This window comes from Rana temporaria, chromosome 1 (assembly GCF_905171775.1).
Source record: "Rana temporaria chromosome 1, aRanTem1.1, whole genome shotgun sequence".
Taxonomy (NCBI): domain Eukaryota; kingdom Metazoa; phylum Chordata; class Amphibia; order Anura; family Ranidae; genus Rana; species Rana temporaria.
Genome location: NC_053489.1, coordinates 443878075 through 443896836, shown reverse-complemented (window position 1 = coordinate 443896836; position 18762 = coordinate 443878075). Strand labels below are relative to the sequence as shown.

At 40.4% G+C, this 18762-nt stretch overlaps 1 protein-coding gene across 2 annotated transcripts in view; it reads right to left on the bottom strand.

Annotated features, from left to right (window-relative positions):
• The window catches only part of MAST3 (microtubule associated serine/threonine kinase 3), a 251058-nt gene extending 232940 nt beyond the window's left edge, over positions 1-18118 (bottom strand). For both annotated transcript variants that reach the window (XM_040326886.1, XM_040326891.1), the window contains exon 1: positions 17939-18118. In XM_040326886.1, coding sequence (XP_040182820.1) covers positions 17939-17985 — 47 coding nt within the window. In that variant the 5' untranslated portion in view covers positions 17986-18118. The remainder of the gene's footprint in view (positions 1-17938) is intronic.
• Between the last annotated feature and the right edge of the window lie 644 nt (positions 18119-18762).

Genomic DNA, 18762 nt, shown 5'->3' with positions numbered 1-18762 from the left:
CTCCCTTCATCACTTGATAAACTCCCATGGCTTCCAGTACTATCTCTACGTCGATGACACTCAAATCTAGCTCTCTACTTCTCACCTCACTCCTTGATGCTTCTCTCACATTACACATTTATTAACTGACATATCAGCATGAATGTGCCACCACTTCTTCAAACTTAATCTTTCTAAAACTGAGCTCGTAATATTCCCCCCTGCCCATATCCCCTCCCCTGACTTCTCTATTAATATAAATTATACAACTATCAGTCCCTCCCCTCATACCAGGGTACTAATCCTGGACTCTGACCTGTCTTTTTAGCCCCAAATCCAATCACGCTTCAAATATTGAAGACTTCACCTCCATAACATCTCCAAAATACTCAACTTATTCACTCCCTTGTTATCTCTTGCCTTGACTATTGTAACTCTCTCCTCATAGAATTTGCTCTTCGCAGGCTATCCTCTCTTAAGTCTATCATGAATGCTGCTGCCAGATTCATCTACCTTACCGTTCAATGTCCACCACCCCTCTATGAAAGCCCCTCCACTGGATTGCCATTGCCCAACTAATAAAGTTCAACACATGAACAATAACATACAAAGACATTTACAACTTTTCCCCGAGCTACATCAACAATCTTGTCTCCAAATATCACCAAACCTTCCTCTCCATTCCTCCCAAGACCTCCTGCTCTTTAGCTCCCTTGTCTCCTACTCCCATGCTCAAATCCAGGACATCTCCAGAGCCTCTCACATCCTCTGGAACTCCCTACCCCAATCTGTCCGGCTATCGCCTACTCTTTCCACTTTTAGGCAATCCCTAAAAAAATATCTCTTCAGGCAAGCCTATTCTGCTTTCAGCTAATAACCAAATTTCTTTTTTTTTCCATCAGTTTATCCCTCACAGTTATTACCTTATGTTTCACCAGTCCCTCCCTATTGATGAAACATGATGACGATGTTTAGAGATAAAACAATGGTCTAACGTAGAAAAGACTTGTATCCTAAAATACAATATATTGCAATATATTGCAATATATTACATTTTTGTTCTTGGATTTAGATACTCTTTAAAGTTATCTTGTTCTTTAGCACAATATCAGATGTGCATGTTTGCAAACTAAGATTCATGTCAATGTTGAACTGATCAATGGTCTATCAGTTCAAGGTGGGATTTATTTTTATTTTTACTAGATGTTGCTAAGAAATAAATTGTTTTCTCCCACGTTTGTCTGATACAAGGTTAGTAATCTCCAATGAGCTGACATAGCATTTATCACCTCAGCAGGGAAATCATGGCAAAAGTGGATAAAAGCAATGTGCAGATTTACCTATGGGGTACTCACTTTAAATTGGGTATCAGCCATGTTTATCACCCATGGTGGTTCATCCCATATTAGATGCCAATACTATTTTTATTTGTAACCAGCATGCCATTGTGGGTTTTAGAAGGTGATTTGCCCACTGAGTACTCACAAAACATAATGAGGTTGATTTACTAAAGGCAAATCCACTTTACACTACAAGTGCACATGGAAAGTCAGTCGCTGTAGATCTGAGGGGAAGATCAGAAATGAGGGGAAGCTCTGCTGATTTTATCATCCAATCATGTACAAGCAAAAATGCTGTTTTTATCCTCCTTGCATGTCCCCCTCAGATCTACAGTGAGTGCACTTGTGGTGCAAAGTGGATTTACCTTTAGGAAATGAACCCCTATGTACCCCTATGTATGGCTCACTGTCTGCAACTTAAAGCCAATAGTTTGACTAACCTAAAACAAAAAAAAATAATAATATGCTTTTAAGCACAAAAAGCACAAGATTGCATGTTACCTTTATTCAGTTATTGGCTGCTTAAAATCCAGATATTACATTATGCTAGAAGAGAGGGAAGTGGCTATGTCCCTTTGAGTCATTTTCTAGGTTTGTAATTAGATTTCTCCCTGTTCAGGTCTATTTACAACATAGACTATTCAAGCTATTTGTAAAATATCAGTAAATCTGTGTTCATAAAAGATGCTGGTAAATATAACATTTTATAATGCATTTTTACCTAACCAATAAAAAAAAGTTAGCATTAATTTTGTTGTCCTGATTATTGTAAATTAAGAAAATATATATACTCATCAACCATCTCTAATGGATTTAGAGCATGGAAAAGCAAAAACGAAATCTAGTGTTCTCAGTTTCCATAAGATTTATTATAAAAGGATAAAAATAGCACTTACAAAAAAAGGCAATGTTCCACAGCACCAGGGATTCACAGCGTGTAAACAATCTGCAGTCTATCTGTACTCCAACGAGACACAGTGTATAGGACGCGGGTGACGTCACAATCTTCGATCATGTGTTTTGTACCCGTTACGTCCCAAGGGGGCGGGACTCCTTTACTGCTGAAGAAGTCCCGCCCCCCTGGGACGTAACACGTACAGAACACGTGATCGAAGATTGTGACGTCACCCGCGTCCTATACACTGTGTCTCGTGGAGTACAGATCGACTGCAGATTGTTTACACGCTGTGAATCCCTGGTGCTGTGGAACAGTGCCTTGTTTGTAAGTGCTATTTTTATCCTTTTATAATAAATCTTATGGAAACGGAGAGCACTAGATTTCGTTTTCGCTTTTCCATGCTCTAAATCCATTGGAGATGGTTGATGAGTCTATCCATGATCCAGCAAGTTATTGGCATAGTATCCTCCTCATTCTGAATTTCTGGCTTATGAGACCTGACTGATTCATTCAGGGGTCCATGATCTAAGGTGAGCTGCTATAATTACCATTGGTGGAGGTTGTCACTAAAGTCACTTGATTATCCTCTATTTCACTGTGGACACTTGCTGGTGTATGCTCATCACCCTCCTATTTGTGAAGAATTATAAGAAAAGCATGGACTATTCTTACATAATAATTCTACCACTATAGATGTTTTTGCGCTGCACTGATGTTTTATCTTTTATGATTGGGGATTTGATATTTTGACCCTCAGTGTTTTAGCTGCTGTATTTTAGTTTTTATTTGCGCTGGTTGATTTACTATTTAAAAGTAATTTAATGTTCAACATCTATTTTTTATTTTAGCTCAATTATTCGAAAAAAGTTAAAATAAAAGTAAACCAGACAGCACTCGGGTGTATGCTGATTGTACATTTTGGTTAATCACTTGTTGATTTAAATTATTCCTTATTAATAATTGAATGATAAAAGTTCCACTTCATCCAGCATTTTGGTTTCCATGTTCTTATTTATGGTAATAGAGAATGCCACAATTTAATTGTGTTTCTTCTGCCAGTGATCAAAAGATTTCCCACAAGGCATTTTTGGATGGTAACTGATGACAATACAAATTAGAGCGTAAATGATTTCAAAAGCTACTAGTATAAACATTCAGTTTTGCACAGTTGGGAAAAAAATAGCAATCAGCTCTCCCTCCCAGAAGTGTAGGACAGGGAATGTCTGCCATAGTCATGTCTACACATACACACATGTTCCAATGCTTTGATCAGCCAAATTCACGAACCTGCGTGCCCCCGACGCAGGTTACGCGAGGTGCGCGTAAGTTGTACGTCCGGCGTAAAGTTATTCCTCATAAAGGAGGTGCAACCCAGCAGCAGACATGCAAAGGTCTGCACCAGGGAACACAAGCCGGCGTATTTTACGTTGGACGTGTGTCTGGCTGGGCGTAGGTTACGTTCACGCCGTACGCAGTAATCCGGCGTAGTTTAGGCAGTTGTTCCAACGTGGTTGTGAGCAGGCGCAGGGGGATGCGTCCACGTCACGGCGCAATGCGCAGTTCGTGATACATATCTGTCTGGCGCTCGGCCCATCATTTGCATGGGGTCACGCCTCATTTGCATGGGTCACGCCCACTTCCACCTACGCCGGCGTACGCCTTCGAATCCCACGCAACGCTGGCGCAGTGTTGGGAGCACTGGCTTGCTGAATGCATTGCTTGCCTCTCTGCTTTGGCGTAGCGTACATTGGTTACTCTACGGCGGCGTAATGTGCGCCTTGCTCTCTGTGAATCTGGGCCTATGTTGTTGGGCTTTCATTCAGTCAATAATAAAAGATGTGGGAATCATTTACATTAGTTTTATTTAAAATACTACATGGTTATCCCAAAGTCCCCTTTTATATACAATTTTTAAATAGGAAGGGGGGGCTACATTATTTTAAAAATTAATGGGAAGGTATGGTAATTTTTATATATTTTCTTAATTTACAATAATCAGGACAACAATATTAATGCTAACTTTTTTTATTGGTTAGGTAAAAATGCATTATAAAATGTTATATTTACCAGCATATTTTGTGAACACAGATTTACTGATATTTTATAAATAGCTTGAATTGTCTATGTTGTAAATAGACCTGAACAGGGAGAAATCTAATTACAAACCTAGAAAATGACTCAAAGGGACATAGCCACTTCCCACTCTTCTAGCATAATGCAATATCTGGATTTTAAGCAGTCAATAACTGAATAAAAGGTAACATGCAATCTTGTGCTTTTTGTGCTTGAAAGCCCCCACCTACATAAAAAGTTGGTGCCTTGAAAACATCTTAAAAATGTATTTATTTGTAAAATAAAGATTTTATACAGACATTACATTATAAACAGTTTAAAAATCTTACAAATTCTTTAGAGCCGGTTCACACTGGGGCAGTACGACGTGCTGAGCGACTCGATAAGGCGATCTGCCCACGACTTTAGAGACGACTTGCAAAATGACTTCTGTATTGAAGTCAATGCAAGTCGCCCTGAAGTCGTCCCAAAGTAGTACAGGAACCTTTTTCTAAGTCGAAGCGACTTGAGTCGCTCCTATTAGAACGGTTCCATTGTACAGAACAGACGCGCAACTTGTCAGGCGGCTAGTCGCCTGACGAGTCGCGCCTGTGTGAACCGGCTCCTAGGGTTTTCCTTTTGGGACAATTGAGTATCTGTTTGTTCTTTGCTAACGAGACTCCCCCCCCCCCCTTCTCTTTTTCCATGATGTAGTGTAAAAACGTCAACATTTCTGTCCTGTACGCTAAGTGCACATCTTTTTCAATCATACATTACAGGATACAAAATGAAGTATTCTGTAAACATGGGTAATGCACCTGCCTTCAGGAGACTGGACAAAAGCAAAAAAAGCTGAAAGGACAGCACTGTATATCCTCCTCCCACTCCCAGCAAGCTTCAGATTTTTGCTAGAATGGAGGTCTTCTCTCTGCCCTTAGAGAAGCAAACCATTTTCACTTTTCTATTAGATTATTTTCTCAAGATTTGTCTATAAGCATTTTTCTTCAGCAGCAGCTAAGCTGCTTAAGTATATTTTGTTTGCCACGGTCATAGTTTTTTTACCCATTCAGTCTGCAGACTGATCAAAAAAAATAAAATAAAATCTAGCAGATTTCTACATCCATGCTACATAATTCAGATGGATAAATCTCTACGGGCTCTCACAGATTACTGGGATGTTATGTCCAAGGGGTCAATCTACCATTTTGCTTTTAGGTTGCTGGGTTTACTGGCTTGGCTGTTGAAGTCTAGGTCCAGAGGGATTTGGTCATCTATATGCTCCTAAAAGCTATGCAATTCACTTTTCACAAGATCTACAATTGCTCTTGGAGAACATAGGGCCAGATTCATGTAGAAGTGCGGCGGCGTAACGTATCGTAGATACGTTACACCGCCGCAAGTTTTAATCGCAAGTGCCTGATTCACAAAGCACTTGCAATGAAAACCTACGCTGGTGGCCTCCGGCGTAAGCCCGCGTAATTTAAATGGGCGTGTGCCATTTAAATTAGGCGCGCTCCCGCGCCGGACCTACTGCGCATGCTCCGTTTCGAAATTCCCGTCGTGCTTTGCGCGAAGTGACGGAATTTTTTCGAACGGCGACGTGCGTTGCGTACTTCCGTATTCCCGGACGTCTTACGCAAACGACGTGAATTTTTAAATTTCGACGTGGGAACGACGGCCATACTTTATACAGCACATACGTGTGCTGTGTAAAGTTAGGGCACCCAAAACTACGACTATATTTGCGACGGGAAACTAGTCTAGCAGCGACGTAGCGAACGCGAAAAACCGTTGTGGATCGCCGTAACTCCTAATTTGCATACCCGACGCTGGTTTACGATGCAAACTCCCCCCAGCGGCGGCCGCGGTACTGCATCCTAAGATCCAACAGTGTAAAACAATTACACCTGTCGGATCTTAGGGCTATCTATGCGTAACTGATTCTATGAATCAGTCGCATAGATACTCTGAGAGATACGACGGAGTATCTTAGATACTCTGTCGTATCTCCTTTGTGAATCTGGCCCATAGTTCCCTGGACGTGAGGCAAGAAAATTCCATCCCAGAAAGTACTGCATGGGATGAATCCTATCTTTTCTCCAGTCTAGTCTGGATCAACATTTAGCCTTAAGCACCATCAAGGGTCAATTCTCAGCAATGGCGGCTCTTTTTTCAGAGACCAGTTGCCTCTTACTCCCCAATGAAGGCCTTTGTATAGGTTTTCTTTCTTATTGTTTCTCCTGTATATTTTCCTGTTACTCTAGCCTAGTTTTAGCCTATTAGGATATTTTTTTTGGTATGTTTACCATTACTTGCAAGGTTGTCTTTCCTGCTGCTTTCTGCATGGTGCATTTCTAAGCTGCCATGACCTGTAAAAAAAACTATTTTTTGTGCTACACTAGTACAAGGGTGTTTTAAGGCCTAGGTCCTCTTTACTTCCCAAGGTGGTTACTTTATTTAATCTAACCCAGGCCATTATTTATTATTGCTTTGTCGTACACCTATGCACTCTAGGAAGATTTTTCTCCATTGTTTGGGTGAGGTACATGCTGTTTGAATTTGTTTGAGGCACAATCTTGTTTCTTAGTCCAAATCTCTATTTGTCATTTATGAAGGCCCTCTCAGGGGTTAGCTAGCTTCTTTCTATTGCTAGGTGTAGTCAGTAGCACATCATTTAGACTCCTTTCACACTGAGGAGTTTTTCAGGCAGTACAGCGCTAAAAATAGCGCTGCTATACCGCCTGAAAAACTCCTGCACTGCATACTCAATGTGATAGCCCTAAGGGTTTTCACACTGAGGCGATGCGCTGGCGGGAGAGAAACAAATCTCCTGCCAGCGGCATCTTTGGAGCGGTGAGAGGAGTGGCGTGTATACCGCTCCTTCACCACTCCTTCCCATTTAAAACAATGGGAAACCGCAGCAATACCGCCCGCAATGTGCCTCTGCAGAGGCGCATTGCGGGCGGTATTAACCCTTTATCGGCCGCTAGCGGGGGTAAATATCGCACCACTAGTGGCCGAATCCCGCGGCAAATCCGACGGTATAGCGCCGCTATTTTTAGCGGCGCTATACCGCCACCGCGCCTCCCGCCCTAGTGTGAAAGGGGCCTTAGGCTTAAAGTAGTTGTTAAGCCACTCTAACATGTATACACCATCAGCACTGCCTCCTATTGTAGTGTCTCCCTCTGTAAATACTTCACTTCAGAGACGAGATTGCGATCACATGACTGGCCGGATCTCTCCTTTCCTCTGTAGGATTGGTTCCCATTGGCCAGCAGGGGAGCCAATCAGCGTGTCCGGTGGACTCGATGTCCACTGGCCACCTGTGGTCCTTCCCCACAGTGACAGATTGGGGATCTGCCTGTGTAAACAAGGCAGATCTCTAATCTGACAGGGGAAATCACACAGATCCTGTCTTTCTGCTAAGCAGGAAGACAGATCTGTGTGTTTCCCCAGTCACACAGTCCCCCCACACAGTTAGAAAACACCTACAGGGAACACATTTAACCCCTTGATCGCCCCTAGTGTTAACCCCTTCCCTGCTAGTGTCATTAATACAATAAAAGTGCATATTTTTAGCACTGATTACTCTAATAATGTCACTGGTTCCAATCTGTCCACCGTAATGTTACAGTCCCGCTAAAAATCACTGATCACCGCCAATACTAGTAAAAAAATTATAATAAAAATGCCATAAATCTATCCCCTATTTTTTAGATGCAATAACTTTTGTGCAAACCAATAAATATAAGCTTATTGGGATTTTTACCAAAAATATGTAGCAGAATACATATTGGCCTAAAACAGTGGTTCTCAACTCCGGTCCTCGGGACCCACTTACAGGCCAGATTTTAAATATTACCATGATATCACCTGTATAACTGTATTTCAGTTATTTTGAAAACGTTTCAGTTATTTTGAAAACGTGACCTGTTAGTGGGTCCCGAGGACTGGCCTAAACTGATGAATACATTAAAAAAAAACAACAAAAAAAACGTGGAAATGTTTTGTAGCGCCCTGCTCCTGTTGGGTAGGTGCTATTTGCAAATTTAAGTTATCTGAGCTGTAGTTTAGCTCGGAATGATTATGTCAAATTGTTGGTCTTTCTTCCAGTTCAGCTGCGTTGCACATTTTCCACTTGACTGTAGGTGTCGCTGTCACCACGGGTCAAGGTTGGAAACGCAGCTGGCTGAGTGTATTGAGTGTTCTTTGCCCAGAGGCAGCCCAGTGGGCGTGGTCTCCGCCGCTGTGCATTCTTGTAGAGGATACTTAAGGGACAGACACCATTCTGGCGGGGTCTTCCGATCCTGACCTGATGGCCCTCCAGGCCTCATGGGTGTGTTGGCAGTTTTTTCCGGCTTAAGGGCATGCTGGCCCGAGGCTCCGCTACTGAGAGTAGGCCCAGGAGTTTCTGGGGCCTACTGGTCCAGGGGTGGTCCTGTGCTGTCTTGCCTGCGGGAAGAAGCCGAGCAATTGGGAACTCAATTGGAGGATGTATCCTGGCCAATCTACCACACAGTGCTGCCGGTTGGCTGAAAGATCCTGGTACTGTGTAGCTGTGTCTTTGGAACTTTGCAAAGTGTGTGTGTGGTTACACGGTCCTGTGGCAGAGGACTGTGCAACGACTCAACTGCACTCATCAAGTCTGTGGCAGAGACTTTAGAATGAGCTCCTACGGGGGTAGTGCTACAGTTTTATAGCAGAAAGTCAAATATTTTGTTTTAAAATTGTCGCAGTTTTTTTTGTTTATAGCGCAAAAAATAATCAAATACTACCAAAAGAAAGCTCTATTTGTGGGGAAAAAAGGACATACTTTTTTTTTGGGTGCAGTGTCGTGCAATTGTCAGTTAAAGCGATGCAGTGCCGTATTGCAAAAAAATGGCCTGGTCAGGAAGTGGGTAAATCCTTTCCGGGGCTGAAGTGTTAAACAAATAATGGAAGAAAACTATCCCTCTCAGATGAAAAAATACAGTAAGCAGACAACAAAAAATTAACCAAACAGAAGAGAGAAGCCTGTGACCTCCAATTAACAATAGGATACATGGATTGTTAGTAAAAAACAAACAAACTATTTTCTCCAGCATTCATTGGAGGACATCATTTGGTTATATCCTTTTATCTGTGGGACATTTAAAAGCACTCCCAAATGAGGAATGGGAGGGGACAACTAACATAAAACAAGGGGCAAGCTTGTAACTCAAGAACATAAAGGTGGTCACATAACCACCTGCAGGATGCCTGAAGCTAACGAGGCAATGCTGCCTAAGCCACCATATATAGCTTGCTAAAGGGGTGGAATAGTTAGCACTTAAAAAAACACACTAGTATTTGCGCTGGTCTTCATATCCCATGAAGAGCTGCTAAATACAATTCATAGTGCCTGACAATTCAAACACTTGGCAGCTACAGCTCTCAAAAACTCCACCGGGGGCAGGAACACTTCTAAGAAACAAAACAAAACAAAACAAGATAAAAGAGAGTGTGATTTCCCTGTGTGAAACCATTTATTCATTGCTGGAGCTAGAGGAGATACCTGTGTGGTAATAAAGGTGAGCCACCACACCATAGCAACCAAGCTTCATGCTTCTTTCCTCTCCTGCTCTCAGCTCCAGATTGTGTCTTACTAGTGGATGGAAGATCAGGGCTGCCTTGTAATGGCTTGCCTTTATTAACACACGGGTATCTCCTTCATAGACTGAGAGCCGGACCATCGATGAGAGGTGGCAAAGAACTTGTTGATATGCCGGTCTTTTCTCATAAAATCTGAGTGCATTGAAAGTTGGTTTTATATATGCGTTCAATAAATGGTTTCACACTAAGGAGATCACTCTCTCTCTTGTTTTGTTTCTTTAAAATGGGCAGATTGAAGAGCAATTGGCAGTACATATTTGGGAAATAGAGGCCTGATGACAAAAAACAAACAAAACAAAAGTGCCCCCAGTCTTGTAGAATGAACAAAGTGATGTGACTTTGGGTAAAAGCTACATTCTAAGCCTCTGGGCTAACTTGTACTTGTAAAGAGCAAGATAAAAGGTACCTCGCAGGACAGAGCTGCCAGGACAACAGGAATGTCCGCTGGATATTCTGCAGAAGTCAGGGAAGCAGGTCCAAGGAATGAAAGGGTGTACTGAGACAAAAAGATGATCAGAGCATCTACCACATTTGCCAACAGATTCCTGGAGCTCAGGATGAAACTGTATACACAATTCAGAAAGGATGCCATAAGCCCATAAGTTACATATCCAGCCATCTCCAGCAAATACAAATCTGTTGCAAAACGTCTGGGTGGAGGGACTGTGACGGGAGTCACTTTGGGAGGGGAGCCCATGGAACCCACAATCCCTTGGAGAGGTTGTGAAACCCTTGTTGCAGCTCCCAATGCACCGCCTATGTCTAAGTTACCCTGTGTCTATTAGGGGCACAGGGTGACTGAGAAAATGATGGACAGCTATTTAAGGGACACTGAGAATGTAGTTTGGATTACTTAAAATGGAACAGTAATATTTATTAACATTATTCCTCAAGAAATCTTTGATACATTAGTTCCACTGTATCAGAATGATGGGACATTGTAATGCCGCGTACACACGATCGGTCCATCCGATGAGAACGGACCGATGGACCGTTTTCATCGGTTAACTGATGAAGCTGACTGATGGTCCGTCACGCCTACATACCATCGGTTAAAAAAACAATCGTGTCAGAACGCGGTGACGTAAAACACAATGACGTGCTGAAAAAAACGAAGTTCAATGCTTCCAAGCATGCGTCAACTTGATTCTGAGCATGCGTGGATTTTTAACCGATGGTTGTGCCTACTTACGATTGGTTTTGTCCTATCGGTTAGGAATCCATCGGTTAAATTTAAAACAAGTTGGCTTTTTTTTAACCGATGGTTAAATAACCGATGGCACCCACACACAATCGGTTTTGACCGATGAAAACGGTCCATCAGACCATGCTCATCGGTTTAACCGATCGTGTGTATGCGGCATAAGAGTTTTGCAGACTGTTGCCATGTCATGTGCAATCCCTGATTAATCAAGGCATTGCTTAGATATGGATTTTATGGACTTTAATGTACAAGAAGAATCACCACATTCTTACACTGGGCCTCTGGAAATGCCATGGGTGTGGAGCAGAGATCTGTGTGATAAAATCCATTTGTCAATTGTCAACTTCTGGAAAGGCCAGAACCTGAGATTCCTTGATCTGCCCTGTTTGCTCTTGTATGCCACCACTGTGGCATTGTTGAACTTGACTCTGACTAAATGGTTCTCTAGAAGACGTATACAATGTAAGAGGGATAGATAAATATCTTGCAGCTCAAACCAATTACTTGGAAACATGGATTGCATGACCCTGCACTGAGGTTTTGTGGAATGCCTCCCTAGCAAGGGACACTCTCAACCATGATGAGAGACTTTAAAAAAAAAAAAACTTGCCTGTTCATTCTGGTATAAGAACTGAGACGACAAATCTTCCTTTCCAGGCAAAGTGGGAATCTGTTGCATTTGGCTAGGGACTTCTTCTGCAATATACTGGTGTGGAGCTGAGCAAACAGAACTGCCTCAAATGCAGAAACCATAAGCCCTGGGACCCTCATTCAGCAGTCCATAGAGGACCTGTGCTGTGCTCAAAGCAGCAGAACCTAAACCGTCAGCAGTTCGCTTTTCCCCTCAGTAAGAAATGCCTTGGCAGTACTCCAGATGTAGAGATGGCAGCGAGAAAAATTTTGGATGTTTCAAGAGATTCTCTTTAGAGTTTGTAGAGTGACTTAATCCTTGGATTCTCATTTCCAAGATGATTCCTGAACAGGAGATTGCCTTGTTCCACAACAGCACTAGAGTCAAGACAGTTTCAGAGCAGAAATAAGCCTGAAGAAAAGTGCCACAAATTGGAAAAAATGCTCAACTACTAGTAAAAAAGCCCTGGGAGCCAGCAAATAATGGGGATGTGAGGACAAATCTTTCAGATGTGTAAAGAGGCCAGGAAATATCCATGCACAGCTTTTAAGCCTACAGAATGTGAAAGACACAACCATTTTTGCTGTGAATAGGTTGGAGTTAATGAGGTACAAGGACCATCATTTGTTGTTCCAAGAAGTCCTAACAACCTGGGAAAGGTCAGACAATTCCTGCAATGAAACCAGGAGATTGGAAAGGCATCCATAACGGATTAGTAGACCTAATAATTATGCTTTCATACTCCTTTGTATAGCATGTATGTATCTGGGTTGTTAACCCCAAAGTATATGTTGCTATAAAACAGAGGGTGTTTCTAAATAGTCCTATTCTTGACTAGTAAATAAAAGGCCAATTGAAAATGCAATGCATTTTAAATAATTGAGAAGATAATAAAATGAATAATAAATATTCAGGATCAACATAGACCAGAGAGGTCAACCTGGGAGAACAGTTAATAGGGCGTTAAGGAAGTGGCAGGTGTAGTGGCAAAAACTGTTTGAGGCTAAATTATTTAAGGGGTCTGGTTTAAAGAGGGGACTTACAAATACACAAAGTAAAAAAAGAGTTATTGAACAGACAAAATAATTTGTGCAGTGAACTTAAAAATGAGTGTAGATGCCAAGAATCCCTTTTAGGAAGTGGTACCATGCAGCATCACTGTAGACATCGATAACAACAACAGAAACAGTATTAGGCTGGGTTTCACATGTGCCTGGTGTCTGGTGAGCCTCTGTATGGGGATTTAACGGTTCAGGTGTGAATCAGGTCCAAATTAAGAAAAATGTATTGACTCATATAGGTTGGCGTGTAAATTGCCATCATCCCTGGATAGATTAAAGGTATAGAACCTCAAAATGGTATTTTAAAGGCAATTTTGGAGAAAAATAAGAAAAAATTATAAACAATTTAAAAATATATAAATGAATTAACACAAAATAGATAAAAAAAACAGCATTCTTATGGGAAAAAAACACAATAAAAAACACACATGTACATTTGTAAATATTACACAGTGGTTGACAGACTAAAACCATCTGTGCAGATTGCGGAAGATTGTGAGTAGTGGAAAAGTCCAAAGGACTGTCAACTACTGTGTAACATTTACAAATGCATGTACATTTTTTTTCCCATAAGAATGCTGTTTTTATCTATTTTGTATTTTTTTATTAAAGCCATTTTTTTATTTGACCAGTTAAAAAGAAAGAAAAAAAAAAAAAAGACATTACAGATATACATTCTAGACCCCGGCTCCTAGATTCAATCCATCCCCACTTCGGGAGCGTAATATATCCACCTTGCCCATGTATCTTTGAATTTGTCCTGTTGGTCTCTCACAGTATTTACCCATCTTCTCCACCCCCCTTTTCCACTCCCCTATCGTGGGGCATATGGATTGCTTCCAGTATCTAGGGTCTAGTGCCTTAGCTGCATTTAGAAAATGTGGAGTAACGCTTCTTTTATAAAATTTTATAGAAGCTGGCATCCCGTGAAAGAGGAAATGTAGCAGGGAGAGTTCTATAGATCTAAGTTTTAACTTTTTAATCCAGGGTGTTATCTCTTCCCAGAATTTTTTAATCTTGGGACAATACCACCATACCTATTTTGTATTAATAAATGTATATCTTTTATAAATATAGGCCGAGATTCACAGAGAGCGGCGTATCTCTGTGCGGGCGTAGCGCATCTCATATGCGCTACGCCGACGTAACATAGAGAGGCAAGTACAGTATTCACAAAGCACTTGCTCCCTAAGTTACGGCGGCGTAGCGTAAATGGGCCGGCGTAAGCCTGCCTAATTCAAATTAGGAAGGTAGTGGGCGTGTTGTATTAAAATTAGCCGTGACCCCATGTAAATGAATTCCCGAACGAACGGAGCATGCTCAGAATCACGTCGAATTTACGCCCTAAGATACGACGGCTCAATGGCAACGACGTGAACGTAACCTACACCCAGCCCCATTCTCGTACGACTTACGTAAACGACGTAAAATCCGACGGCAGTTCCGACGTCCATACCCTAACATGACTTAGACCAGCTTTTTGGTGGTTTATCTTTACGCCGGACGTACGCCTTACGTAAACGGCGTAGCTTACTGCGACAGGCGCAAGTACGTTCGTGAATCGGCGTATCTCTCTCATTTACATATTCAACGCGTAAATCAATGGAAGCGCCCCTAACGGCCAGCGTAAATATGCACCCAAGATACGACGGCGTAGGAGACTTACGTCGGTCGTAGGAAGTCAAAATTCAGTCGTATCTTGTACTGTGAATTAGGCGCATAGATACGACGGCGCATCCGTGGACTTACGCGTTGTATCATTAGATACGTCGGCGTAAGTCTTTGTGAATCCGGGCCATATTTTTTCTTATTTTTCTCCAAAATTGCCTTTAAAATACCATTTTGAGGTTCTATATTTTTAAGCGGGTCTAAATTTTTGCCTGAATTCACACCTGAATCGGACCCAAAGAAGCACAGGACCCTTTTTGAATGCGGACCACAGACACCCCAGACCTGCGTGAACCGTCACACTTGCCTGTCTTGCGAATTGGATGTAGAGAAAAACCGCATCAAATTCGCATATGTGTGAACCCAGACTTACAGTGTAGCATCCATGCAGACAGAAGTAGGACAGACACAGAGAAGGTAGCCATACTTAGAATTAAGCTGGCCATAGATGGATTTGTTTTTCTCGATCAGCTGATAAAAAAACAAACAAATGGATTCCCCCATCCACATAAGCGAAGTGGAGAGAGGGATCTTCCCCGCTGTGCTACTATATTCTGACAGAGGGGACTCCCGTTCAGCAGAAATTGAACATTCCCGTTCAAGATAATCCAATTATTAGATCGACTTCTCTTGAGCAGAGAAGGATTGAAATCTGGCCCTCCATGTTGACCTGGATGATTTTCGATGCAACATTGGCTAGCTTAACACCCAGCATACAGGTGAGGAGAAGTGTTACTGTGCAGTCTCCATCCATACAAGATAAGAATAGATACTGAGAATCACACTCAGCTGGATAAGGAAAGTGCTCCTGTGCAGCATCCAGCCATAATAATTAACAACAAGATACTAAAAATGACACTCATAATACTGGACAAGAGAAGTTCTAATGTGCAGCATCCATTCATATAGAAAAACAAATACCAATAATTGTATCCAGCATACAGGACAAGAGAAATGGTAGTATACAACATCTCTACATAGAGAGCAGGAAGAGATACAAATTACAAACAGCAAACATACAAAAAACAAAAAGCTGAGAATCATATTCAGAAAATACAGTAGTACTAGGAAATTTCCATTAGTTGTCAACCGTTTAGAAACCATAATCAAAATAGCAAAGTACGCATTTATGTGCATTTCATGGCTGTCCTGTAAAATTCAGATCACCTGGCAGCTGTGGAGGGAAGATATTTGGTGAAAGAGAGGAATAAAGGTAAACTTGTATGCCAAGCAGGGTGACTCCCTGGATTTTAGGGTTGACATGGCTGTACAGACTGCTGTGAAAATCCGGGTTGATGCTGATAGTAAACAGGTATTTTTTTTTTGGGGGGGGGGGGGGGGAACTACGCTCATAACACTAAATATAAGAATAAAATATAAAAAATAAAAACATTTCAAACAAATTTAACATTACGTTTTCTGCAAAAAATATGCTAGGGCTATTTTGAGATGATCAAGGGAACCTGATAGCGTGAGATTTTACTGTGAGACAGTGTGTGATATTTGTAAAGGTGATTGTATTAGGCTGATATATAAATGGAAGGGTGTTTTCCAGGATGGAAGATTCTGTCTCCATGGTAACCCCATCTGTACCGCTGCAGTAAGATCCTCTTTCACTGCATGTTTTAAGATCCAATTTAGCTGTAACTATGCTTTTCTCTGCCCTGTTTACAGTCTTTACTGTTATAGACTAGAAGTATAACGAAAATCTGACTCTTCCAAAACACAATGTGACCACATACACAGAAATTAAGGTTGAAAATACACATGCTGCCAAAGCTCTAGTAAACAAATATAAACACATAAAATTTAAAACGTACAGTCGTGCATACGCACTACATAGTTATTACTGCAAAAACAATCAACAATCAAGTCCCATAGCAATTAATCAGTTCCTTTCTTGTATTTTCAACTTGTCAACATCCAAAGAAAATTGCTATGGGCCAACACAGCAGAACTTTTTTGGACACTGTTGACAGCAATAGTAATCCAATACATATACAGGTGTGAAAAAATGGCTAATTTCCAAAAAGTGGGGTAGGAAAAGTCCTTTGAGTTTCTCAAATGAAACCAATCAAATCTGACCTGTTGTAATGGGTACTGTTGGTAAGTAATAACTACCTAAAAAATTTGGGTAAGAACTTCCCTTATCAAAATTGCCTTGATGTTATACAAATTGTGTATGCCATATATGCCTTTATTTATATATTTTTCTCTGCCCTATCTCTTGTTTTTTTATATTTTAACAAAACTTTAACCAGAAAGTACAAAAAAAATTGGGTAAGAACTTCCCTTATCAATATTGCCTTGATGTTATACAAATTGTGTATGCCATATTTGCCTTTATTTATATATTTTTCTCTGCCCTATCTCTTGTTTTTTTATATTTTAACAAAACTTTAACCATAAAGTACAAAAGAAATTGGGTAAGCAGTTTAAATACGTGTTCTAAAAATGGCCAGTGAATATTATAGCAAAAACAGTTCTATGAATTAATGCAGTTATAGTGATTTATATTTTGGTGCTTTGCCAATAAACATTTTGGTAAGAAAACAAAATACACATTTTAAATAGCTTCCAAATATATATAAATATATAGATATATATCTATAGATACATAACCTTTTAGGACCATCATGAAATTTGTAGGAATGTGTCTGTATAATTTGATAATGACAAACTTTGCCATAAGAAAATATTTACATTTTTTTTTTAAGTTAATGTATTTTTAAACAGAAGCCTTTTTAATCATAGAAAGAAATTCTCTTATAAATGTGTACAAAATTTTACCCAAGGTAACCCGACAAGAGAACCTTATCCTAATTGATCTGACAGACCCATTTATGACTTTGGGGAATGCGCTTGTCTTTTTTTCCGCTAATCGAAAAAAAAAAAAAAACAGATCCATGTATGGCCAGCTTTAGTCCCAACATGTATTTATATCCGTACAAACAAATTTATATTGTTGCAATTTTTTTTTTAAGATTTCCACTGTAATCAGTCGGTGTTAGTTATCACATGTGATATTGAGAACTACATTGTTTACTTGTCATCAGTCAAAAAAGGCTTACCCCTGTGAAGCAATTTTCAAGGTAAACCTCATCATAAATGGCTGTCTTCTCCAATGATAAATTAAAACCATCTACTTAATGAATGTCAAGGATGGACTCATTTTCCATGTCTGATTGTTTTTCTTTAGCTGCTGTCAGTCAGAAGAAAAACACCTCGCTTCTTGTGGTTTAACATCTAAAATCATGTTTTAATAGCAAGACAAAAATCTCCATTTTACATGCTACCCAGTTTACAGTAGATAGCACCATCTGAATAACTGCTAGGCTAGCCTGCAACAGCTGTTTGATTTCATATACCCCAGCCAAAAAACCCATGAATCTATCTCCATGTATGCATTAATCCAATGTGCAGGGGAACCTCCCGGCTAGCCAAAGGAAATTCTAGACATATGTAGATACTCACTCTAACGTCAACGAGGGGATTTTCAGTCTGTCTCTTCTTGATTTCATGGCTGTTTTCTGATGATTTTTTTTTTCCTGCTTTCAGTCTCACTCCCTTTCCTGTTCTTTCGCTTATGTTATCAGCACAGCCAGCTATAATAAGTGTACTAGGCACAGCTGGTCATTGGGGAGGGAGAGAGAAGAGGGAGGGAGCATGTGTGTGTAAAGACTGAGTAATGCAAATATGTGTATGTGGGTTATACAATCATTGGTTGTCTTATCTGTTTTGAGATGACCCCCTTTCCCTATGTAAATACTTAATTTAGCACTAATTAATAAGCAAACGAACATTGTTTTTTTGTCCTACCGGTGTGTTTATATGGTACGTTCACCATGAAGTATGAAATTCCTGATCTTCTAAAAATTTAAGAAGCTGTAGATAAACTCATATATTGTTTACAATATGTATTATATGTTTGTTGTTTAAGATGAGTGACCCGTTAAGTATCAGTAGTCTGCGTTTAAGTGCAGCAGACCAAGTGAGAACAAATATTTTTTTATTCTAGGTTTTGCAGGTCAGTGAGATGGCCTCTTTGTTGTTCTTTTCAACGGTTTTAGGTTTTCCCACTTAAAGCGATTGTAAACAATCAGCTTGTAAAACAACCAATTTTGTTTAAAATATAAATGAAAGGCAAAACATTTATGTGTGTGTGTATATGTGTGTATATATATATATATATATATATATATATATATATATATATATTGTTGTGGAAATTTTATGAAGATGTATTTAATATGTATTGTCATAGTGTCACCCAGTGTAAGTACTTCCGCAACCCGCAC